The 25,020-nt window shown below is 35.3% G+C and overlaps 2 protein-coding genes across 10 annotated transcripts in view; one reads left to right on the forward strand and one right to left on the reverse strand.

Annotated features, from left to right (window-relative positions):
- Positions 1–11,265, forward strand: part of RIF1 (replication timing regulatory factor 1) — a 57,637-nt gene extending 46,372 nt beyond the window's left edge. For 5 of the 9 annotated variants that reach the window (XM_079925247.1, XM_079925252.1, XM_079925248.1 and 2 more), the window contains 6 exons: positions 64–210; positions 522–599; positions 689–804; positions 1,326–1,479; positions 3,308–3,416; positions 3,896–10,517. In XM_079925247.1, the coding sequence (XP_079781373.1) occupies positions 64–210; positions 522–599; positions 689–804; positions 1,326–1,479; positions 3,308–3,416; positions 3,896–4,110 (819 nt within the window). In that variant the 3' untranslated portion in view covers positions 4,111–10,517. Of the gene's footprint in view, positions 1–63; positions 211–521; positions 600–688; positions 805–1,325; positions 1,480–3,307; positions 3,417–3,895; positions 10,520–11,133 lie in introns of those variants that run through there. The other 4 variants (XR_013828882.1, XR_013828883.1, XM_079925250.1 and 1 more) reach the window with 4 other exon arrangements.
- A 1,755-nt stretch (positions 11,266–13,020) lies between these two features.
- The window catches only part of NEB (nebulin), a gene marked incomplete at its 5' end in the record, with an annotated part of 219,214 nt that continues 207,214 nt past the window's right edge, over positions 13,021–25,020 (reverse strand). Inside the window, 12 exons of the mRNA XM_079925461.1 lie at positions 13,021–13,207; positions 16,259–16,365; positions 16,660–16,806; positions 17,749–17,841; positions 18,142–18,325; positions 18,431–18,538; positions 19,304–19,396; positions 19,726–19,818; positions 20,110–20,202; positions 21,769–21,861; positions 22,401–22,493; positions 23,420–23,512. Of these exons, the coding sequence (XP_079781587.1) occupies positions 13,034–13,207; positions 16,259–16,365; positions 16,660–16,806; positions 17,749–17,841; positions 18,142–18,325; positions 18,431–18,538; positions 19,304–19,396; positions 19,726–19,818; positions 20,110–20,202; positions 21,769–21,861; positions 22,401–22,493; positions 23,420–23,512 (1,371 nt within the window). The 3' untranslated portion in view covers positions 13,021–13,033. The remainder of the gene's footprint in view (positions 13,208–16,258; positions 16,366–16,659; positions 16,807–17,748; positions 17,842–18,141; positions 18,326–18,430; positions 18,539–19,303; positions 19,397–19,725; positions 19,819–20,109; positions 20,203–21,768; positions 21,862–22,400; positions 22,494–23,419; positions 23,513–25,020) is intronic.

Genomic DNA, 25,020 nt, shown 5'->3' on the forward strand with positions numbered 1-25,020 from the left:
TTACAGTGTTTTTTTTTTTTAACTTTTAATTTTGTTAAATAAAAACATGACCTATGTTTTCAGGTTCGCCGTGTCTCCTTTGCAGATCCTATATACCAGGCAGGATTGGCAGATGACATTGATAGGCGATGCTCTATTGTTAGGTGCCATTCTTCAAATAGTTCTCCCGTAGTAAAAAGTGTTAAAACTTCACCTACTGTGCAATCTAAGGTAAGCTGTAGGCTTTAAAAAATACACATGCAGACAGAATTGTGTTGGGTAATTTGTCTTAAAATTAAATTTAAGACACAAAACTTATTTGGTTTGGTTTATTGTTCTTTTGTCTGCTTACTTGGTAAGCAGACAAGAGGTGGTAAGAGGCAATGATGATCCAGCAAGTCATTGATCCAGTAATACTGTTACATTTTACATTTTCTGAAAATTTTAAGACATTACTGCAGGCTTAAGTTGTGAAAATAAAGTTGTAAAATTTACAGTTATCTAGGGTTCTGAGTTTTTTTTTTCTCCTTTCTTCTATCTAGCATAATACTACTTCAGCCAAAGGATTTCTGTCCCCAGGATCACGTAGCCCTAAATTTAAGAGCTCAAAGAAGTGTTTAGTAAGAAGTGCTTTAGTTTTCATGCAACTTTATATTTTCATGTTCAGTCAGGTGACCTCTATTTAACAGCTTTTGAAATTTATTCTAAGATTGCAGAAATGGCTAAGGAATCTGTGCCATGCCCAACAGAAAGTGTTTACCCTGCTTTGGTGAACTGTGTAGCACCAGTTGACATCATTTTACCTCAGATTACGTCCAACATGTGGTAAGTGGTTATTTAGGCTTCTGGCTTATACCTAGAGATGCCACTTACTTAAGAGGGATATTTAAATGATCAAGGTTCTCATGTTTAGAATTGATTTATATATACTTTCACACACTTTGTTTTAGAAATAAATGAAAATGCAGCTGGGAAGATGGGTGAGATATGGCAATAATAGAAGCATTGATCATAATACAGTAATGGCTAAGATAATTGTGTGCTTAATATTTGCCAGGTTTTGCATACATTATCTTATTTAATCCTAATATAAATACTATAAGGAGTATAATTAGTTCCACTTTATAAGATGTTTGTAAAGGTTAGTCTTGCTTAAGCCAGGTATACACATCAGATTCAAATTTTAAAGTAAATGCACGTATGCCTGTCCTCAGAGTGGGCTAGGTGGGTCTATATAAATTCAGTTATGATTGAGCTTAAATCAGGAAATTCAATTGGGTAGGCCCTTACAAACAGAATAAATATAAAACTATATGACGTTTTTCCTGTTTCTGTCATCTCTTTAGGGCAAGAGGACTGGGACAACTCATTAGAGCCAAGAATATAAAAACAATTGGTGATTTGAGTACTCTTACAGCATCTGAAATAAAAACTCTTCCTATCCGTTCTCCAAAAGTGTCTAATGTAAAAAAGGCTCTCAGAGTATATCATGAGCAGCAGGTAAAAACTTAGATGTTAGTCATAACATCACGTATAAATAAATGATCGAGCAATACAATTACAGAAGTTTGCATTTAAACTATTCTTGCTTAAAAAGCTCATTTTATATGATGCCTTATCTTCCCTTCCCCTGCAGTTAAGAGTAACTTAAAAGATTCATTTATAATTCCATAGATTTGCTCATTTTGTACTGTTATTGTGTATAATACCTCTTTATTCTTTGAATTCTATTTTCCTACCCTCTTATCTCTTTTATTTCCACCAAATAGGTGATTGGTTTCATGGCTGCCATTTCGAAAACCTAGATGTTCAAATCTAAACATCTACAAAAATCTTGCGTATTTGTAGTTAACAGTATTTTGATTTTGATATCCAACACAATTGTGGCCAATTTTTTTTTACTTGTTCTTCCTATCAACTTTTAACACAAACATTTTAGGTCATGGACATTTCTCAAGATTCTTATGAAAGCCAAGATGCTTTTGCCATATAAAAATGTATCAATATATGGAAAATTTTGTGTATCATTTCAGAAGAATTCACAGACTCTCCTGAAACCCATTTAGAAACCCTTTATGTATTCATTGATACTATGCAAAACTGTGAATATATGAAAAATAGGGTTTGTTAAGGGTGAAAGCTGGTGTTCTATTAGAATTTCTGGGACTGGAGTTTGCAGACTACTGAAGACTTCTGCTGTATTCGTGAAAGTCCTTGATTTACTATTAATTTTACTTGATCTTTAAAAACATATTAACCAGTGGGGAAAAAAAGAACTATTAGTAATTTTCAGTCTGATAGCTGAAGCATTTCATCTGCTTTATTGAGATCCAGCCACATACCATAAAATTCACCCACCCAAAACACACAATTAAGTGGTTTTTTAGTATATTCACAAAGTTACACAACCGTCACCAAGACCTAAATTTAGAACATTTGTTATTACCCCGGAAAAAAAAACCCTGTACTCACTAGCAGTCACTCTGCATTTTCACCCCCAAGGCAACCACTAATCTTTGTCTCTGTAGTTTTGCCTATTGTGGACATTCCATAAAAGTGGAGTCATATAACCTGTAGTCTTTTGTGAATGACTTCTTTAACTGAGCATAATGTTTTCAAGGTTCACAGGTATTAGTACTTCATTCCTTTTTATGGTTAAATAATATCCCATTCTATGGCTATACAACGTTTTGGTTATCCATTCATCACTTGATGAACATTTGGGTTGTTTACACACTTTCCTATTATGAATATGCTATTAGGTACATTCATATACAAGTTTTTGTGTGGACATAACATTCTTTATTTCTCTTGGGTATATGTGTAGGAATCTAATTGCTTGGTCATATGGTAACTCTAATGTTCTGAAATTAGTATTTTCTCAATCAACAATCAGTAAGCCCTGGGAATACCTTTGAAAATTGTGTTCTTAAATTTTAAAAAAAGAAGTCCATATATTATTTAAGCTTGGAAATCTTTGCCTTAGACTTGCTTTTCCCCTGTTCCTGAACCTGGGGAATATAGTGTAGTTTTTCATGGCTACCATTTGCAATAATTCTTGACAAGTCCATTAGGAAATATTATAAACCCCATAACCACACCACCTCTTTGAAAAAACAGTGCTATGTAATGCTATTTTTGTGTGTTGTTAGTAGAACATGGGTTCTGAGCAGTATTAGCTAAGCTTATTATGTAATGGGCTGTGAAACATAGTATGTCAGATTGTTTTCCAGCATTAGTGGTCCTGTTACTATTAGTCCTGTTAAAAATTACTTTCAATTTGTCGCTTTTGTGTGTTTTTTTTACTGGTCTGAATGTATAAATGAAGGTGAAGTCTCGTGGACTAGAAGAGATTCCAGTTTTTGATATTTCCGAAAAAACAGTAAATGTAATGGAAAATAAATCTATTTCTCCTGATGAAGAAAGACTTGCCTCAGGTATATTTTAGCAAAGTGGGACAATTTTATAAGATCAGCTGACTTTCTTGAAGAAATATTTTGTTATTGTGCTTTTAGTTTTAATTTGACCATGCCCTGTGAATTAGACAAGTATTTTTTTGTGTAATAGTTGCCAAGTGTGTGAAAAAATAACTGATACGACTTCAAGTATGTCTAGTTGCTTTTTCTCTAATTGTCAACTTCTGCTCTATCAAGGCCTCAAATGAGGATATAAACTATAAACATTGCATTCCAGTTATGTTGTTCATAAAAATGAAGTAGTCATGATTTCTGTAATGGCACAGAATAAACTATGGTAATTTTTCTGTTGCCTATTCTCTTGACCTTGAGCAGGTATACCTCAGCCTGCATTCTTAATTTGAAACCTGGGCACTTAAATTTTTATTACCTTAAAAGGAGAGATATAATTTAAGATTTATCTGGAATAGATTTAATTGTGCTTTTTTCCTTTCTTTTAGATTTAATTGATCCTGTTGCTTTAGAGACTCCGTTATCTAAAAATCTTGTGGCCCAGATTAGTGCACTTGCTCTTCAACTAGATTCAGAAGATCTCCATAATTATTCAGGAAGCCAGCTATTTGAAATGCATGAGAAACTTGGTAGCATGGCAAACTCTATAATTAAAAATCTGCAGTCACGTTGGAGGTCACCAGCCCATGAAAATTCTATTTAGTGTTTTAAGAGAAAATTGAAGTATAAAAAAAAAAAATCACTGGATTTGTTGATTCATAAAGTAAGTTCTGAAATATAGCACAATTTCAGACAATGTTTGCAAAGTTGGTAACATTTCAGACGCTGAAGGGCAATATCTTATTAAGTTCAGTTTTGTTAGTGAGATCATTTTTTCCTGTATAACATGTTTTCTTGGCTGCTATGCGTGGTTTTTCCAAAAATTTAAATATTGAAATGTGAAAGCAAAAACTAAATAGCATACATTTTATTTCACTTACTCATGCGTATTTTAATGGAACATTTTATGTAATATACCTGTTCTCAGTAAGTAAAAATGAAAAATTTTATTTGAACTTTTTCCTGAACTGATAAGGTATTTATACTTGATTTCCTTTTTTAAAATTTCTATTTGTTGTGCCTGAGGTTTAAGAAATTTGTTCTTGGTAAAACACCCCAAATGAGATGCAAGAGAATCTTTTGGAACGCTTTTCGCAGACATCAACGTTATTTGGACAAGAAAATACTTATATTTCAAGAAAAATATTAAAAGTTTCAACTTTTGGGGTTAAATATTAAAGCAGAATTTACTAAAATTACATTCATTTGCGTTAGCAAATATTTGTTCAGCAGCATTTGCCTGTGAAAATATACTTATGAGACATATAATATTCATTTAAAAATGCACGACTATTTGTACATTATGTATAGATTAAGTTTTTAATTTATAAATTTCAGTCTTCGTTAATTGCATGAGTTTTGTTCTGCAGCTTCTTGTGAATACCTTTGTTTTGTTTAATAGAAACATAATTTTGTATATATTGAATACTGAGATATCAGTATGGATGGTAGAAGTGCTTCATGGGCTTGCTGCAGATGTTTGTAGGATTCTGTCTCTACAAATAAAACAATAGTTTTGTACTTAGATAATAGTGTTAGTTAAAACATGAGTTTATTTTCTAAAGTAGCCAGAAAGAGTAAAGTAATAGAAATGAGAAAGTGTTACATGACAACTTTGCCATTCATTCCCATAACCTTCCCCTGCAACCCCCATCCCTTTTGGTTTAGAAGAGGGTATCAGCCACTAGAAAGCGTGCCTCATTACATTTCTCTTTAATGGGGATTTAGCTTGAGTATTTTCATTATAACTTGGACCATAAGGAATCTAGAGTTTATCTGCTCTTTTTACCTATACCTAAAGCAAACTTGGGAGAAATTTGAAACTGTTCATTCAAAATATTTATGTTTTACTGAGTAAAAAAGTAGGGTGTATGTAATTAAACCATTTGTAGATTTTTTACCAACTGGTATTAGTGCCTGACTTTCCCATATTTGTTTCATCTTTTTAACAGTGAGAGTATTTCATTTGTTTTTGAAATAGAATGAGCGAGTGGTCTTCTCAGTTTCAGACTTATTCAGAACTAACCCTTACTTGAAAAGGCACACATTCTTCAGCAACTTATAGAAAGTTTAATCCTTGTGTCTTGGTTAGCTTTACATTCAGAAGGGGGCTGCCACCCATTCACAGTAAAAGTTGGTTTTGCTTTAATAATAAATCCATTATCAGTACATCGCAAATATTTTAGGGTCTAAGTGTGATATTTATATGCTGAGGATGATTTTAAAAGAAATTCTGGGACCACTAAACTGAGGATTGTAGCTTGAAGAAATAACTAATGAAAAATTAAGAATTTTTTTAAACATTTATAATTGTGGTTTAAATTGTCTATCATTTATTTCCCAAATTGTATTTGACAGTAAAGAGGCATATATGTTTTTGCAAACGTGTAAGAAGGGATGTGTAGGTGTGTTGAGAGGAGTCAGAATTAGCTCATTTCATGACTTCGTATCTTAATATTTGTGTGAACTAAACTTACTTGCTGGTGGAATGAAGTTCTTGGGAAGGTGAACAGTATAGCAGAAAATGTGACCAAAATGATTACCGTTTACTTAAATCACTGAGTTTGATGCAAGCACAGATTTTAATTTTAAAACATTGTGGTTTAATAAGGATATATTTTTAAATATTTGAGGGCAAAAACCAGTTTGCTAAGTGTTCATTGTTGATATAGTTCTAAGTGTGTATGTGAGGCACCTTATTTTCAATTTTCTTGCCTTAAAATTTTCTGCAAATTTTTTCCTGAGTGATTCCGGAAGAGCTGAAAGCATTAATATTCCTTGATCAGCTCCAGTATGTGTTGTTTCACTATTAAAGTGAAATCAGTTTTTTCAAATAATTCCTAATGGTTAATAAAACATGGCAAACGTTACTGAGAACACTCAAATGTGATTTCTTATTTTATGTATTTATAAAGAATCTAGTTGAATGCAGAGCCATAGTATAATTTTCCATGTTCCAAAATGTATTTCATAGTGGATTTAAATTTCCATTATTTCAGTGAGCCCATTATTAAAGATGCTCTGGTGTTTAAACAAGTTCGAAAGCCATTGTTGAATAGTGGAGAGCTTTTGCTCAAGTAATTATGCAGTAGGATAATACAGTCAAAAATAAGATTGAAATGTGAACTTAAGTATGGTAACCCTGACATTGCCCATGATTCTTTCTTTCTGTGCAGCTTGGTGTAGTAGTCAGGGATTCTGTTACATATTTAAGAATCATAAAAATGTCAAGAAAGTTGGGTTATATCTTGCCTTAAATAAAGGTGGCAGGACAGGAAACAAAAGTTTGGAAAAATGGGAAGAGTATGTGGAAAACATACAAGTAGAGTTTTGTTTTTAAAGGAATGAGTAAAAATAAGTGCTGTTTCAAAGGCAGGCTTAGTTGAAATTTACCAAAAATACAAGTTAGAGTGTCACATTTTTCTCTTAATGCCATTCCTTCCAACTTTGACTTTATAATCCACCAAGAAAAGCCTAGATTCCATCTCATATTCTTCATAATTGATTTGCAGGGAGATAATTTGTGAGCTAGGCTTGGAGGCCATAAAATAGCAGTTGTTAATAATTATTAGGCTAAGATTTGAGTCAAGGGAGTTAGCTGCTTGCTCATTAGTTCAGCACAAGACCATTTTATCCCTAAGCCATTGCAAAGGTCTTGTACGTTGTATACAAACATTAGAGTGAAGTTCTGACTCTTAACATAGTACTTCTCAAACTTGCATGTATTTGTAAAAATGCAGATTCTGATTCAGTAGGTCTGTGATGGGGGCCTAATAGTCATTTCTAACAATTCCCATGTGATCCATACAAATGCTGATGTGGACTGCATTTGTGGTCGTCGGCATAAGAGGCTTCAAGATCTAAATTAGGTTTTGGTATCCCAAGCAGATTGAAGTCCTTAGAATTATTGCCACAAAAGATAAAAGCTAGTCTTTTTTAAAGAAACTTTTTCAAATGTCTGAATTGAGGATTCAGATTGGTCTTGAAGGCTTCAAATTACAGTACAAAAATTTAAATAAAATTGTAAAAGGTAGAATTTTGCCTCATTTGGAGCCTTTTAAATATGGAAGATAAATATGTTATAAAGAACCTTATTAAGTAGTTTGGACAATGTGGAGTCTTACGAGTATATGTGAATTATGTTCTGATTTTTTTGTTAAATATAAAGGTAAATTTTCACAATATTAGAGGTGCATTTAGAAGGCAAGATTTCATTTAGAGACTAAGTTATGGGACTTCATTATTTCATTAATAAACCTTGAAAACAGACTACCCCTAACTAAATTTAATTTGGCAATAAAGTTAGCAGTGCTGTAATAAGTCAATTCTGACAAATGTGCCTTATAATCATTTTACTGAAGACCTCTGGTGACTGCTGCGACCATTACATGGTTAAAACTTGCTGTTTTGTTGTAAAATGGAGTTGAAAGAGTTGAATAATCTGATTTTCCAAAATGAGTTTTTCTTGGCATTCTGTTAAGATGTTATATTTCCTTCATATTTAAATACTTTTATTGTAAGAGCTGCCCTCATCCAAAGCACTTAAGGAAATGTCGCCAGAAGTTAAGTAATGGGTTTTAAAAATAGATTATCAAAATTTACTGATAACTCAATCTGTGAAACAAATCTGGTCTTTGTGGTTTCTCATGGCCCAATTAATGATATGTCTATTATCTGCCAGGTTTTGTATATTGCTTCTTGAAAGTATCCATTAAAATCTGAGTCATTTGGATTTGAAGATCTATAGATACTTGATAGAGTAGTAGCCTGATATAATTATGGGTGTCTACTTAGTTCTTGGAATAGAATATTAAATTTTACAATGTGGTCTTTACCGTTTTTTTCTTCATATGCCAATCCTTTCACCAAAGAACAGTTAAAACCAAGTGCCGAACTGTAAATGCTTACTCCCCTGAAATATACCATTAGAATAAAAGATAACCTCTCTCTTTACATGTGAGTATAAAATTAAAGACAGTATTTTAAATTGATGTCACATGGAAGAAGAAAACCTACATAGCTTTTGGTCTTCTACTTGTAGTAGAGGGAACAATATCTTTACACTACAGTGAACCATTTTATAGCTGGATGAAACTAAGCTTATCAGATGGCAGACTTATATGCTGATAGAAATTGATGCACTGATAAATGATAAAATGAAGAGAAAGGGAAAGAAAAATGGAGCTGAAATAGTAATAAAGCAATTAGGTCATTAAGTATAGAGACAAACAGTTCTGTGTATTTTGAAAATAACTGGCAGCCAGTGGTCCCTGAGTTATCCTATACATAATACAGTACCATAATTAATGTTCATAAAACCCTTGAATAATTATTTAGAAATACATTATTATTTAATACTCTGACCCCCCCATCAGTAAATAATTTCCAACAAAAGACAGTGTTACTTCTTAGATGGATAAGCTGCATATAACTAGAAGGTTCACTTTCAAAATAAAATGTCATGGAACCAAAAATGGAATGTATAATAGCTATTTTGATACTTAGCTGAATAGTTAACAGGGGTCTGAGGAATTTTTTATTTTTATGGAATGGAAATTTTTTAATAGAAGAATGGAATTAAGAATCGATTTTGAGTATAGAAAATGAAAGACGGCAGTTTTGCCTAGTAAGTTTAAAGAGCAGAGGTTGACAAACTACAACCTGCCGCCTCTTTTTTACATCTGATGAGCTAAGAGTGGTTTTTACGTTTTCTAAATGGTTGAAAAAAATCAAAATAATAGTATTTTGTGGCACATGAAAATATATAAAATTAAAATTGTATTGTTTGTAAATAAGGTTTTACTGGGACACGGTCATGCTTATTTACATATTTGGCTGCTTTCCAGCTACAGTGGTAGAATTGAGTAGTCTGAAGGACTGTGGTGGCTTGTAATATCAAACATACTATCTGACACTTCAAACATACTATTGTCTGACACTTTACATAAAGTGTGCCAGTCTTTGACATAAGGGATAGATTTGTGCATACATGGCAGTTTGGCTACTTCTGGCTGGCAGGATAGGAATATTGATTTAATTTCTATTGCCATTATTTAGATTTTATTTTATAAAATGGGTTCCCCTGATTCCATTTATATCTTACCATCGCTCAAATACACATATACTAGGAGATACTGGTATTTTTTACATATGCCTTTTTCTCCCAAACCCTTAAAGCATTGTTCTGTGTTTGCCATGGATATTACGGGACCTGATGTGTGAAGGAAAGGCATCTGGCACTAATTGGTTAAATCACACCTGTAAAACAATTGGGGCTTTGGGGAGTTTGCTTTCTGTGTTGTTGAGTAATGGATCGCTTTCAATATAAACACTACCTCCTGTGGATAGACTTGACTAATGTGCACTTAGAAAAGGACTGAGAGAAGCCAAATCAGTCATTTATTAGCCCTGTAATATTTTTGTTTTCATCACTTGATAAACTCTAAGAGAGCTTAGTTTTACATTCAGAAAGTATTTATATTTGATAAGTCAAATGATGTAAGTTGAAACTTCACAGAAGTACCTGTTCATTCCTCAATTGACTGTACTAGTAGATGGGAAATAAGGGTGCAGTCAGTTGTGTTTGTGTAATGCTTTATACAACGTTTGAAGCAGGTAGACCTATACTAAAATTGTATTTTCAGGTTCATTATGACTGAGTGGAGGGAGGGAGAATCTGTGTCTGATCCACAGTAAAACTTTCATAATCTGTTGAGAGTTGACTGTTATCACTTGCCAATTGAAACTGGACATTGAAACATTTTTAAAGAAATGCACTTTAATCTGAAATAAAACAAACAAAAAAAATTATGGTACTTGTTGTTCTTTGGTTTTTGTTTTTTTATTTTTGTGTTTCAGTGAGGCCTCCTGAAATGAATGAGAATAACATAATCCAGATACCAACCTAAAAGTGAGCATTGTATTTGTCCATGAACCATTCATATTCTTCCCCTCTTTTATGGCCTATTTTTAACCGTAGAGGATCTCTATTTTATTCATAGTCTTATGGGTTCCACACACTTCTAAATCCTTTTTTTTTTTTAAATTGAAGTATAGTTGATTTACAATATTGTGCTAGTTTCAGGTATACAGTGAAGTGGTTCAGTTATATATGTTTTTCAGGTTATTTCCATTATAGGTTATTACAGGATATTGAATATCATTCCCTGTGTTACACAGTAAATCCTTGTTGCATATCTGTTTTATGTATAGTAGAGTTTATCTCTTAATCCCATACTTCTAATTTATCCCTCTTTCTCGAGAACTCCCTGTCCCCTTTGTTAACCGTAAGTTTGTTTTCTATGCCAGTGAGTCTCTTTCTGCTTTGTATAAAGATTCATTTGTATTATTTTATAGATTGTGCATATGTGATACAATACTTGTCTTTCTCTCCGTATGATATTTTCTGTGTCCATCCATGTTGTTGCAAAGGTCAATATTTCGTTCTTTTTTATGGCTAATATTCCATTGTGTGTGTGAGACCTTATATATATATATATATATCTCGCATCTTAAACTAATTGTTGATGGGCATTTGGGTTGTTTCTGTCTTGGGTATTGTAAATAGTGCTGCTGTGAATGTTGGGGTACATGTATCTTTTCTAATGAGAGTTTTCGTCTTTTCCAGATATATGCCCAGGAGTGGGATTGCTGGATCATACGGTAGTTCTATTTTAGTTTTTTGGAACCTCCATACTGTTCTCCATAGTGGCTGCACCAGTTTACATTCCCACCAACATTTCTGCACACCATCTCCAGCATTATTTGCAGATGATGGCCATTCTGACCAGAGTGAAGTGGTACCTCATTGTAGTTTTGATTTTCATTTCTCTGATAATTAGCAATTTGGAGCATCTTTTCATTCGCCTGTTGGCCATCTGTATGTCTTCTTTGGAGAAATTTCTGTTTAGATCTTCTGCCCGTTGATTGGGTGGTTTGGTTTTTTGGTATTGAGTTGTGTGAGCTGTTGGTATATTTTGGAAAGTAACCCCTTGTTGGTTGCATCATTTGCAGATATTCTCTCCCATTCCGAGGTTGTCTTTTCGTTTTGTTCATGGTTTGCTGTGCAAAAGCTTAAAGTTTGATAAGGTCCCATTTGTTTATTTTTGCTTTTATTTCTTTGCCTTAGGAGACTGTAAATCCATACTTTTAAAGTAAGGGGGAAAAAACCCAAAATACTTAGTGATGTTGAAAAATACTGTATTAGTTTCCTATGGCTGCTGTTAACAGCCACAAGCTGAGTGGCTTAAATAACAGAAATTTATTGTTTTGGTTCTGGGGGCTAGAAGTCTGAGATAACTTTGTCAGCAAGTGTTGGTCCCTTCTAAGGGCTGTGAGGAAGGCTGTTCCATCCCTCTCCCCTAGCTTCTGTGGTTTGCTGGCAATTTTTGGCTTTCCTGGCATGTAGAAGCATCACCCCAGTCTCTGCCTTCATTTTCACATGTACTCTTTGCTCTTGAGTCTCAGACACACATTAAGAAGCTTTAGGACAGCAGTATTACTACGGCTCTAAAGTATTGTGGACAGATCTTTCGCTTTTTAGAAAGGATACTCTATAAACTTAAGCACAAGCCATTATTGGTTGGCACTCCACCCTTTGCCCATGCCTTTGCCACAAACTGCCAGCCCACTGGATACAGACGGGGAAGATCCCCTTTGGGATCCCACAGATCCCACGGCTATTGGATCCCACAGTTATTTCTAAAGCGTTATAAGCCAAGCCATAAGGAAAGCTTGCTGAATACAAGTATGGATAGAGTTTTGAGAAAGTCTACACGTGTGCATTTTTTTTTTAATTGAAGTATAGTTGATCTACAATGTTGTGTCTGGTGCATTTAACAATACTTTTTTTAAGTTTAATTTTTTTAGTGAAGTCTAGTGTAGGGGGTTTGCTTTTGTTGAAGTTTTTATTTGTAGATCTTTAAAAATAAATAATGCTCATTCCATCAGTGGTGTTTGTTGCAGAATTGCAGATTTTATTAGTTACTAGCTTAACACCAGTTTATATTGACTAGCCGCTTTATAACTTCAGAACTACAGTCAGCAAGGAAAAGGTGAATATCTGCCATTTAAAAAAAATGTGTTTAACATATTTAGAACTCTTGATTTAGAAAAGAAATAGTTAAAACATTTTCATAATGGAGAAAGATTCTGGGTTGAGGCAACAGTAATATAACAACAATGCAGAAACTTTAAAAATGTCTATTCTGAAATTAAACATTTTAAAACCCAAAGGAAAATTTAATAATGGCAATTAAAAGACCTATGGGTTTAATGTTGTCTCAGGTTTTATGTGCAAGTCCAGCAGATAAGTCTAGTTTAATAATTGGACAGATTAGTTGTACTAACCTTTGTTTTACTGGTGAATTATTGGGGTACATATAGAAACAAGGGATGGTACAACCATGAATCATATTGACACAAAAAGCACTACGCAGCTTCAGAACTCGGGGAATAGTGGAGAGTCTAAACAAATGCTGACGGCAAGATCTGTAGGTGCTGTAGACAGATGCAGTGCTTTGAAGTTCCTAAATAGCTTCAACATAGTTGGCTGGGAGCATGCCCGTCCTGCCAGTCCTCTGCACGGTGCCATACATCCAACCTTCATCAACAGTTTGAACGTTTACAATGGCATCCCCATCTTTGAAGGACACCTCATCTGCATCTGCAGCCATATAGTCATACATGGCACGGAAGATTTTCTATCGGCAAAGACAAAAAAGGGAAATATATATTAGATTTGCAGCAATTAACCCGAACACCTAATTTTAGTTTCCACCAACTTAACTTGCACAAAACAGAATGTGCAACTACCTACCACCAAAACTAAAAGACAGCTCACAAACTAGGAGAAAATATTTGCTAATCATATATCTAATAAGGGATCACTATCCAGACTATATTAAAAAAAACTCCTATAATTCAATACTGAAAAGGGACAGGGGCAAAGGTCTGAATTCTCCAAAGGAGATGATAAACCAAGAGCCAATAAGCCCGTGAAAAGATGCTCGACATCGTCAATCATCAGGAAAATGCAAAACTACAATGAAATACCCCTTCACACACACTGGAATGGTGATAATTGAAAAGATAGTAACAAGTGTTGGGGAGGATATGGAAAAATTTGAATCTTTATAAACCGTTGGTGGGAAAGGAAAATGGTGCAGACACTTCGGAAAACAGTTTTGGAAGTTCTTCCCATTTTAAGAGTTACCATGTGACCTAGCAATTCTACTCGTAGGTATATACACAAGAGGAATGAGCATAAGTCCACATAGTAACTTGTACATCTGTATTCATAACGGCATTATTTGTAACAGCCAAAAAGTGGAACTAGCCCAAATGCCCACCAACTGATGAATGAATAAAGAAAAGGTATTCCCATACAATTAAATATTTGCTAATAAAAAGGGATGAAGTACTGATACATGATACAACATGGATAACCTCAAAACATTAAGAAGCCAGTCACAGAAGACCACATATTGTGTGATTTCATTTATATGAAATATATCCCAAATAGGCAAATATATACAGAAAGTACATTAGTGGATGTACTAATCTAGTGTTTTGGAGAAAAAATTTGAAAAATCATAGCAATATTGCATGTTTTTCTCACTTTGGGAATTTGGGAGCATACCAGTAATAAAAGTTCTGGAAAGCTAACCTCCACAATGTTTTTTTTTAAAGAATTGTAGCATGGTGGGAAAGGAAAATAGGGCATTACTAATCAACAGGCATAAAGTTTCAGTTAAGCAAGATGAATAAACCCTAGAGCTCTGTTCTAGAGATCTCTAGGGATCTGTACACCACCTTGAATCTATAGTAAACAATAATGCATTATACACTTAAAAATATAAGGGTAGGTTGATCTCGTGTTCTCACAACAATGAAATAAGGTTTTTAAAAACTAACAATTTAGAGATAAAATTTGAAAGTGCCCAAATTTTCTTCATAGGAGCAGTCACTGGTTAGTAATTTGGTATGAGACCTACATATTTTTTCCTAGCATTCTGAAATATACACAACATACATTCACATTCAAGGATAGGTTCCCCCCTGCCCCACATAAGTGGAATACTACTATAAATAGTACTCTGACTTGTTCCTTCCATTTAATATAGCTTGGAAGTCTTTCCATATAAATATAGATTGATCACATTCTTTTTTACTGCTGTAGAGAATTCCATATTTTAGTACTATCGCAAATTATTTAGCCATTTCTATATTTCTGGACATTTAATTGTCACCATCTTTTTGTCACCATGTTTTCATCCACTAACCCTATAGTGTTTGTCTTTGGGCAGATATTTCAAAAGAAAGCTTTTAAAAGTAAAAGTATTTGGTCAAAGGCATGTGCCTTTTAAGTAAGTTTTTTTAGAAAGTTCAGTACTATAATGTTCTAATATACTTTTATTGTTGCATATTTCTGGTTAGTAGTCAAATGGTGAACATGTTTTTTTTGTTGGCCATTTTTTAAAATTTTGCTGTATATTGTCTATTCATATGCTTCCAGGTTTTATTTTGAAGGGAAGGGGGATAATATGTCAATGAACTTTGGATACTTTTTGCGTTTTTAGATATTAATCTTTTTATTTAGTATAATATTTTTTCCCAGTTTGACATTTCTTTTTGCTATAAAAACATTTAACCTTTTATGGTCAAATCTGTCAGTCTTTTCCTTTACATATCTAGATTTTGGAGTCTGCTGAGGAAGGCTTTCACCATTTCCAATTGTAAAAGTAGTCTCTATTTTTCTGTAGTATTTTAGTTTTCCTTTTTTTTTTCTCTGCTGATTTGTAATTCTTTTAGGGTCCATTTTTGGACTTCATCTATTTTAAAATCTATTCTCATGCTAAATTCATATTTAATTACAATAGCTTTATAGCATATTTTGCTCTTATATGGTTAAGTCCTTTCCTATTATCATTTTCAAAATTTGCTTATTCTTGCATCTTTACTCTTTCAAATAAATTATAGGAGTAATGTATAAAAATTTTTAAAATTTTACTAGGATTTGATTGGAATTGCCTTGAATTTATGGATTTATTTCTGGAGAAATGACTTCAAGATTCCCTTCCTGAACTATAATGGGTCTCAGTACTTATTTAAGTTTTATGTCCTTTAGTAAAAATAGTTTTCTACATACAAATATTGTTCATTTCAATCCTAAAGAATTATGTTTTTGTAATATTATGAATGAGATCCAGGGTTTTATAAACTAAGAGTTTTAAAGTAGTCCTGGTGAATTGTGAACATGATTTGACTTATTTCTTCAATGTATATTAATAGGGGATATCTAAGATATGACCAGATTACGTGTGTGACATGTGCATACACATATATTTGGGTTGGCCAAGAAGTTCGTTCGGGTTTTTCTGTAAGATGATGGGGAAAAATCCGAACGAGCTCTTTGGCCAGCCCAATATATTCTGGAAGAATGATTCCAAGCCACAGATGTTTTGCTTTAAGATAGTGGGTGGGTCTAATGAGACCAAAATGATGACTTTGCTTTAGGCTTTTTTTTTTTTTTGGTGTGTTTGTTTTCAATCACCGAGTAATGCTTTTTAATTAATGTGAGTTGCTAATGAAGGTTTTCTGATAATTTATTACTGTTAGCATGAGATGTGTAGTAAAAGAGCATTATGTAAAATAGAAGATTCGGTTAATAAAAAAAAAAGACCAGAATACCTATAATCATTATTGCACATATCAAAAAGTGAGAATGACTTGAGTAAGTTACTGTTACTTACTCCAGCAGTAGATGGATGAGATGGGATGGAGGATACCGTTGTCTGCTGGGTAGCAACTGAAGATGATCGTTGCTGTGGGAGCTCTGTGGTTTTTGCATGTTTGTAAGCTGAAAAGGGAGAAAATGGTTTATTAGGAGAAAACGTGACTAGACCTCATTTAATCTGTGATTAGCAACTGAGCTAATCTTTTCCCCTAATTTAAAAAGAATGATTTCCAAGATAGGAGGAATGAAAATGAAATAGCTAACTGCGTGTACCTCGCCACAATTCTAGTCCTCTCATTAGAAGAAAGGATCTAGATGTTTTTTGTTGTGTTTTTACTCAAAGCATCTCTTAACAGTAACCTCCAGGGAGCTAGCTGGTTGGCTGTGGCTGTCAAGGTCAGGGCCATCCACATGTACCTGGTGAGGTTGCAGAGAAGAAGACGCCCCCGTCGCTGTAGGTGGAGAGGTGGGCACCTTCTGAATGCTCAGACTTCTCCTCGCCGCCACTGACGCTCAGCGCGCTGGCAGATCGAGACTGCTCCCGGCTCCGGCGCTGAGCTTGTGCTGGGGAGGTAAGATCCATTGGAGAGGGAGCAGAGGTGAAACTTTTTATAGCAGCAATGCCTAACGGTAATTGACTCTCAGTTGGCTTTTGTTTGTTGTCATGCATGCAGGGTTTTAAGTAGATTTCTGTGGATTAAACCCTCAAAAACTCTTACGATACATTTTCCAGATGACAGTTTAATCACCCAAGGTCCCCTATCTGTTAAGTGGTACAGCCAGGCTTCCAATCCCGGAGTCTGTCCTTGACTACTACTCCATCCCTCTATCCTGCTCATTTTCCGGGCTCACTAAAATGAACAGATAGTAATGTGCACAAATTCCACCTTTCAACTTCTACAGAACATGCCCCCTAACTTCCAAATTTATTTAGATACACTTTCTCTGTGTTTCCGCAATCTGTGTGCAGACCTTTAAAATTGTACATGTCAAGGTGTAACCACTGATTTACTGGTCTCTCTTCATCAGTGGACTAGAGTATAAATCCTTTGAGACTTATAGGCACTACATATTGTTTTACTTTTAACATGAATAGAAGGCATAAAGTTATGTGGCCTGTTTCGTTGAGTGGCTAATCTTCCTTGACGTAAGAGAGTTCAGAAAGTTGTTAAAGGGCAAATCCGTTCTCTTCCCTTTGCTTATGTATTTTTTTTTCATTATTTCTCCAACAGAAAGATGTACTACCTTTTTTTCTTTAGGAAAAAAAAAAAAATGATAATGGGGACTGAAGGGGACTTACCCTTAGGCAGTGAAACAATCTTTCCTAACTTGAACTTGTCTAGAAAATGAGCTTGGCCCACTAGTCAAGGAGGTGTTCTTATGCTGAATGGGTGTCTCAGGAAATTGAAAGCCCTGGAGGAGACGAACTTCTGAGCCTAAAAGCCACTGGCACTAGCCCACTAAATGGTGATGTTTACGTCGTAAGCCTTTTGTGGCATCACATACCATTAATCATGTGTAAGCTTCGGGACTGAATGTTGTCTTCTGCTGGATCATAGTCAAAAACTGAGCCAGGATTTGTACGCCAGACACGTAAACCTGAAAGTGAGATTCAGGATCAGCACAGATGTTCTTGGACACTTGCGATAACTTGGAGACCAAGGCATGAACCTAAACAACCACAGGCGGATTGAATAACACTCATTGAGCTTAGTTCTAGGAGGGGAACAAAGCATAAAGTAGATTTCAGCTTTGTAAACAGTGAAGTGATAGGGGTTTTCTTTCACATCTAATGAAAACACAGATTGAGGTCCTCTGGCCTTTGCTTTGCTCTAGATAATGTCACTTGTGTTCTTCTACCTTCCTTAACGTTGATTTTTCTCCCCAGGCTCCAATTACCTGTAATAGTTTCCTGATCCTGGTCATTCCGTTTTTGTTCCATTTCTACCACTTTTCTCTGAATACCTCGGTAGTTAATGTCACTGAAGTCCTGTGTGTTCTTCTTTACTCGTTCAGTGATGGGGTCTGTCACCACTGGTGTGAAGCAACCCTTGTGTTTCTCGAAGTCTTCATGATATTTCACCTGAAATTTCACGAGTTCACTTGGTGAAAATAGGATGGTGTGATCATTTCCTTTTTTACATGTTCCAACAGGCCGCCCACCCAATCTGAGGAATTCCTGACTCACCGTTGAGATGTGGCGTTGGGTCTCCCTCACCCGTCTCATCTCTGGCGTGTCCAAGACATAGGCAGCTTTGCCTTGTATTTGTTTCCGGAAGCTATCAGAATAAAGCACCTGACAGAGGAGAGACCATGAATGAGGACAGGTTGTGGTACCGTCCTAATTCTGAAACCTCAAAACCTTTCCAACAGATGGAGGTGAAAGAAACTGGGGAGGGAAGCTTGAGTCACCTGAAAAGCCCCAGCTCACCCATGACTGACAGAGGAACAGTTAGCATGAGGGTGGACAGGCAGGGCTTGAATGAGACAAAGAATTTCTTTTGAGTTTGAGGAGACAGGGCAAAGTATAATTTTGAAAGGAAGGGGAAAAAGTGATCTCTTGAATTTGCTGGGAATTGTAGCACCAGCACATTGGATGATATTTGGAGCTAAACGTGATACCGACGTTTGAAAGAACTATCCTTTAAAACAAGTGATCATTTTTTGAAGGAGTATGGCCAGATTTCATAAACCAATATGCTAATACAGAAATCAAAATCTCAGAAATGAAAAACCCAAAATATCAAAGTCAGAGAAGGCTTCCATTTCAGAGTATTACCTGTTTCATAAGGTATCTTAAAAAAGTATTGCTGAAGATTGAGGATGTTAGGAAGTCAATTTGTTACACTTGGTTACATAAGACTACCTCAGAGTAAAGTAAAAGGGAAGAGGAAACACTGGCAATTAACTTGTTATGTCTTAGTACAGTCATTTGGAATTTAAAAGCACAGGTATGTTAATTTTAGTGTGAATTTTCAGTTGAATAAAAACACTTTTTTATGATGTTAAAATGTTATTTTCCAAGTTGTTGCACTACTCCTTCTTTAGTCCTAGAAAATACCGAGCTAATGTTTTCTTGGTTGCGCTTAGCTCTCTCCATCTCTGGAGTGACCGGTGTCGGAGTTGCTTTTCTCATATTCTCTTTGTACAATACCTAGAGGGGCCAAGAGAGCATCCAGATATCAGAGAGCAGAAACCCAGTTCTGAAAACCATCATCGAGCTGTTGTTATGGCTCAGTTATGTCACACTCTATAAAAACACCTCAAGAAGAGAAAGCCATTAAAATGTTATTGTAGAAAGCAAAAAGTGACAAAAGAAGTAAATCAGGTGAGCCGGTGGGGTTGGTATGTCATTTTTAAGTAGGTAAAGAAGAATTTTAAAAGATAAAAGTTTTGGGGAAACTGTGAGATAAGTTAGTGGTATAACCATGTTTGCCAGACTTGTTAAAAGTGTCACCATTTCTTTTTTCCTCTCTCAAATACCGAGCTAAAGTTTTCTTGATTGCGTTTGACTCTTTCCATCTCGGGAGTAAAGAGTGCGGGGGTGGCTTTCCCCAGGTTCTCTTTGTATAACACCTGTGAGATACAAAGGTGGACCTGAAAGTCACTAGGAGGCAGTATTCAGGCTATTCAATATAATGCAATTTGGGGGAGAAAACTCCAGGTTTAATCTATTACTATTAGTGAGTACAACTCTAGAAGAAAGCTTAAAAAACAGTTAATGGCAACAGTATATGTATATCATTTAGGGGAGATTGTAAAAAGCTGGCATCTTGTTTGTTTTAACCTGGGATGGAGTTAGGAGCAGGTCAAACGGCAGGGGTTACTTTGCAAAATTAAAAGCACTTTCATTTCTCAAGACAATACCGAGCTAATGTTCTCTTGATTGCGTTTGACTCTCTGCATCTCTGGAGTGACAAGGGTTGGGGTGCCTTTCCCCACATTTTCTTTGTACAAAACCTACATGAGTCCAATGGATCCAAAAAGCCAAAAAGAAAAAAAGAATTGCAGTTACCAAAAGATTAAACAGAACAGATCATTTGTTAGGAGGCTCAGGGTGCTAAACCATTTGGGCAATAAGGTTAGATGGAAAGAAATACATTTCCAAAACAAGTTGATGTAGTTACAGCAAGACACATTTCTAGGTTAGGACCCTGCCCTGAAATCCTTACAGCCTGCAAGACAGAACTGCAGTTTTTGTGCCTAGTTCCGGGATGTGGGGCAGGGATGGGAAACTGCCTTCACTCTCCCACTAATCTACGCATGTCAAGCTCCTGACAGGTCATCTCACAGGACTTAGGGGCACGCGCTTGAATAACACAGAAGGTGGAGGCTGCTCCCTAAATAGCATAGGGAGACTGGACCCTTTTGCCACACTTGAACTCACATAGACACATCAGGAAAATGTATCCTTGCTATCATCTGTGCTCTGCCTCTTGCTTTAGTTCAGTACATCATCATACGTAGTAAGGAAAAATGTTTTCAGCAATTAGATCACTGTCATGGTAAGTCAATAGGAAATATCGTGATAAATTCCCAACCTCGCTGTCACCTCAGTGTCATTCTTGGGGTCACAGGAGTTTCGGGATATGGCATTCAAGAGGAAGAATTCTGTCAAAGAAGTGGTTCTCAAAGCTGAAGTCCCTGGATAGCAAGGTCAGCATCACCTGAGCCCCTGCTGGAAATGCAAACTTTCTGGCCCACGCCAGATCTACAGAATGAGAGACCGTGGGTTTCCCGGTGATTCTAATGCACACTAGTCTCAGGAGTCCTGCGTTCCAGTATCCGAGGAACCTGCAGACAGTGTAGATGCGGAGGGCCGCTGGCACTTCACTGCGTACACTAATGTCCCCACACAAACCCCAATGCCCCAGCAATCTATAAACGTATAAAATATCACAGAGCGCAGGCTTACAGAAAACGGCTTACTAAAATTAGCAGCTGAAGACCATGATAAATACAGAAGAACAAAGAGAACTAAAATTGGTAAAACAAAAAACAGTTCGAGTGACACTTTCATTTTTAAGTAAATTGACATTCATTTGCCAAAACCACTACTGGATCTTAAATTTATGTCGTTATCCCTGAAGGAGAGGATTGGGGGTTATTTTTCCCCAAGGTCTCTTTGTCCAAATCCGGCAGGGTAAATTAGAACCTAAAGTCAGGTGCAAAAACACAACAAAATCACAACTCCACTGTCTAGAAAGAGCCCTGTCACACCTACTACGCCACTCCCCAAATTTCACAAGTATGTAAAACAAAGACCTTAGGGGTAATGGATAGAGAGTAAGTTTAGGGAGAGAGGAGCAAAAGGATGATTTATTACTTTCTGATATTAGAACTTTAAAATATGGATTAAAGCAACCTTGTTATTATGGAGTTAAGTCTAGGAGTAGCTCTAAAGGGAAGAAGGATAAATGTGATTAAGAAATTCACAAAATTTCAGTTGCCTTTAAAAAGTAGGATTAATATGTATTATTTTAAATCATTAAAGAAGTAGTTTCTTTTTTTTCCTTGCCAAAGTACCGAGCTAATATTTTCTTGATTGTGTTTGACTCTCTCCATCTCTGGAGTGACAGGTAAAGGGGTTCCCTTGCCCATGTTTTCTTTGTATAACACCTGTGTGATGAGAAAGCATCCAGAAAAACAACCATAAGTAACATTACATTTGTTGTGAGATTTTAAGGGTCAGTTCAACTTCCTTGTTATCAAATGACACAGTAGTCCGAGGAGCCAGGAGTTATGTGCTAACAAGATGCCACAAGAAAATTTAATGATAGCCACTTTTGGGATTAGCAAACTGACACTATCTGGGGTAGCAGGGCCCTTAGTTACTGGGGAAAGACTGGAGTTATCCTCCCAAACAGTCACGTGGGGATTTGAGATTGTTAGAACTTGGTTGTGTTGTTATCCAAGCAAACTAAAAGAAAAAAGGTTTCAAAAAACATTTTTTTAAATGCCAGATATAACAGAAATCAGAATTAACTTGAAAAAAAATCCATAATAGTACCACAGAAATGTGAAAGTATGTCCTTTTGCTAAAGTGAGGTATGTTAGAAGCAAAGGAAGGGAAGTGGATTTAAAAGAAGAATAAATGTTAAGAATCAACTTAATTATGACGTTAAATGGCATCTATTTTCCCTTTCTTTCCAAAATACCGAGCTAAGGTTCTCTTGATTGAGTTTGACTCTCTGCATCTCTGGAGTGATGGAGATTGGGATTCCTGTGCCCAGGTTTTCTTTGTATAGCACCTGTGTGATAGGAAAGCATCCAGAACAAAAAGAGCAATCAACCACTCTCCCCTTCTTGCAGAGCAGTTGGGAGTAGAAGGACAAGGAGGAAGAGGACCAGTTAGAGGAAGGGAAATACCAGAAGCTTCTAGATCCAACCTGTAGGAGCCTAAAGACATCCTTAAAAGCAAGGGAATGCAGGAAGGAGCAGGGAAGCTAAGAAATTTGAAAGAATTATACTGTTTTGTTGAACTAGTCTCTGCATCACTGAGCAAAGGAGAGCACCATGGAAGGGAACGATGAGCTGCGCCCCCCAGCTTGTTATGAGGTTGGGGGAAAAAAGGGCAGAGGCAGAAGGAGAACCAAATAAGTTATTTTGATTTGGAAAGGTTTAATAAACACTGCATATATGAAGATGCATACACACAAGTCTTCTTTTGTTGATTTTCAAAAGAAGTCAAGGTATTTAATTTTTAGTTTAGGTGAACATATTGGGAAGAATTAATTATATTTAAATGGAGAACAGTGACAAAATGCTAAAAAAAAAAACCCTGAAAATATCTATACAAATACCAGTAGAGACCAAGAAGGTTAGAATAGGAAATGAAGCCAACAGTTTAAATTTATTTGCAGAATAAATTTTTGTAAGCTTTACGTTCAACTGAAAGTTGCCAAAGCAGGATAATGTGGGTGCCTAGAGACTGGGAATGCTATGTTTTTAAAGGCTGGAATATCATATTGAACATTTTTTAAGTGATGTTAATGTTTAACCAAAATGGGGAAACTGATTCATGGGAAATGGCAGCATTAAGTTGCAAACAAGACACAAGACGTGTCAAAGTTTTTACTGGGATGAGTTGATTAGGTTTTAAAATATAGCCATTAATCTTTTTAAAAAATGGTTTAAAATTAGTTAAAGGGTTTTTGTTTGTTTGCTTTTTAAATACCGAACTAAAGTTTTCTTGATTGTGTTTGACTCTCTCCATCTCTGGAGTGATGGGAACTGGAATCCCTTTCCCGATGTTTTCTTTATACAACACCTGTACGATACAAGAAAGCATCCAGAAAAAAAAAGAGCAGTCAAAAACAGCCCTTTCAGCTATCGTGTAAGGAACGTACTATGAAACACAGACGTCAAACAGGAAAGACAAATTCACCAAGTCAATCTGTTTTTTCAAGCACAGATCTGGATGAAAACATGCTCCATATTTCCTTGGCTAAAGTGCTGGTGTATTTGATGTTCAACTTTTAAGCTAACTCATATATTAAATGTTGGTTTTCTGTGTTAGGAATTTAAAAAAATCAAATTAATTTCATAAAATTACTAAAATGCTTAGTGTACAATAGAAAGGTTATTTTTTAATTAGATGGGCAAATATTTATTTTCCCTACACAGAACATCTGTTTTACAGAATAACAGATATTTTAAACCCTAGGTCAAATCTATGCAATATAGGAAATTGGTCTTTGTTGGGTAAATTCAAGTTATAGAGGTGGTCAAGTCTAAATACATAGCACTGTTTATCTTCCATAGAATCTTAAAGGCTCTATGCACCACTGGATAAAAATTGCCTAAATGCAACCTTTGTAAAAATTAACACAAATGGTTACTTAAAAGAAATTGTCCAGGATCATTAATATCTCAAATAGATATGAACAATAATATACTTACTGTAATACAGAAGAAAATGATTTTTAAATAGTTTTGAAAATTAATGTAAACCTTTCCAAAAGAAGGAATAATAATATATACCTATAGGGAAAACAGTGAATATAACATTCCGAAAATAATATCAATTTATACCGAAAATTTAATAAAATCAAAAGGTTGTTAGTGAATAGTAATTAAAAACAAAAAAGCAAAACAAAACAAAGACAGTGGGACCAAAGAAAGTTACTTAATTGTGTGAAAGACTCAAACTTTCAGAAAATATTTAAATGGAGAATTAAAAAACATTTTGGATCAAAACTCGCCCTACCTACCCGCCCACCCCCCCCAAAAAAAAATCCAGCTAAATTTTCCTAATGACATTTGATTCTCCATCCCAGGCATAAGTAAATCTAAGATCCTTATATAAAAGTTTCACAGACTATTGAGTAGTATAGAGTTTTTTAGCAACAAAAATATTAATAAAAGAGAAAATAACATTAAATATAGACTCACGATCTAATTTGTATATTTTTTAAAAGCTCAGAAGATCTGGATTTCTATTCATGGAATGGCTTGTTTAGAACAAGTATCAAGATAAGATTGCTTTGGGTTCCAATACTGAAGTGATTTTCTTTCTTGGTGCTCTGTTCATCCAGATAGGATCTATGTTAAGCTAAACCTTGTCCCTAGCAAGGGCCACTATTTCTACACATGGCTTCAAGCCCTGTGTCTTTTCTTTCAATGCTAACGCAGCTACATCAAATAAAAGTATTCCCAAGTAAATAAAGCTATAGTGTTTGGGGGTTTTGGACATCAATTAACTTCAAAAGTCCCATAAAACGTGAAAAGGGAAGGAAAGGAATCAATGAAACGTTTTAAGGGACTATTATAGGAAGT

This window comes from Stenella coeruleoalba (genome assembly GCF_951394435.1).
Source record: "Stenella coeruleoalba genome assembly, chromosome: 6".
Classification (NCBI taxonomy): Eukaryota; Metazoa; Chordata; class Mammalia; order Artiodactyla; family Delphinidae; genus Stenella; species Stenella coeruleoalba.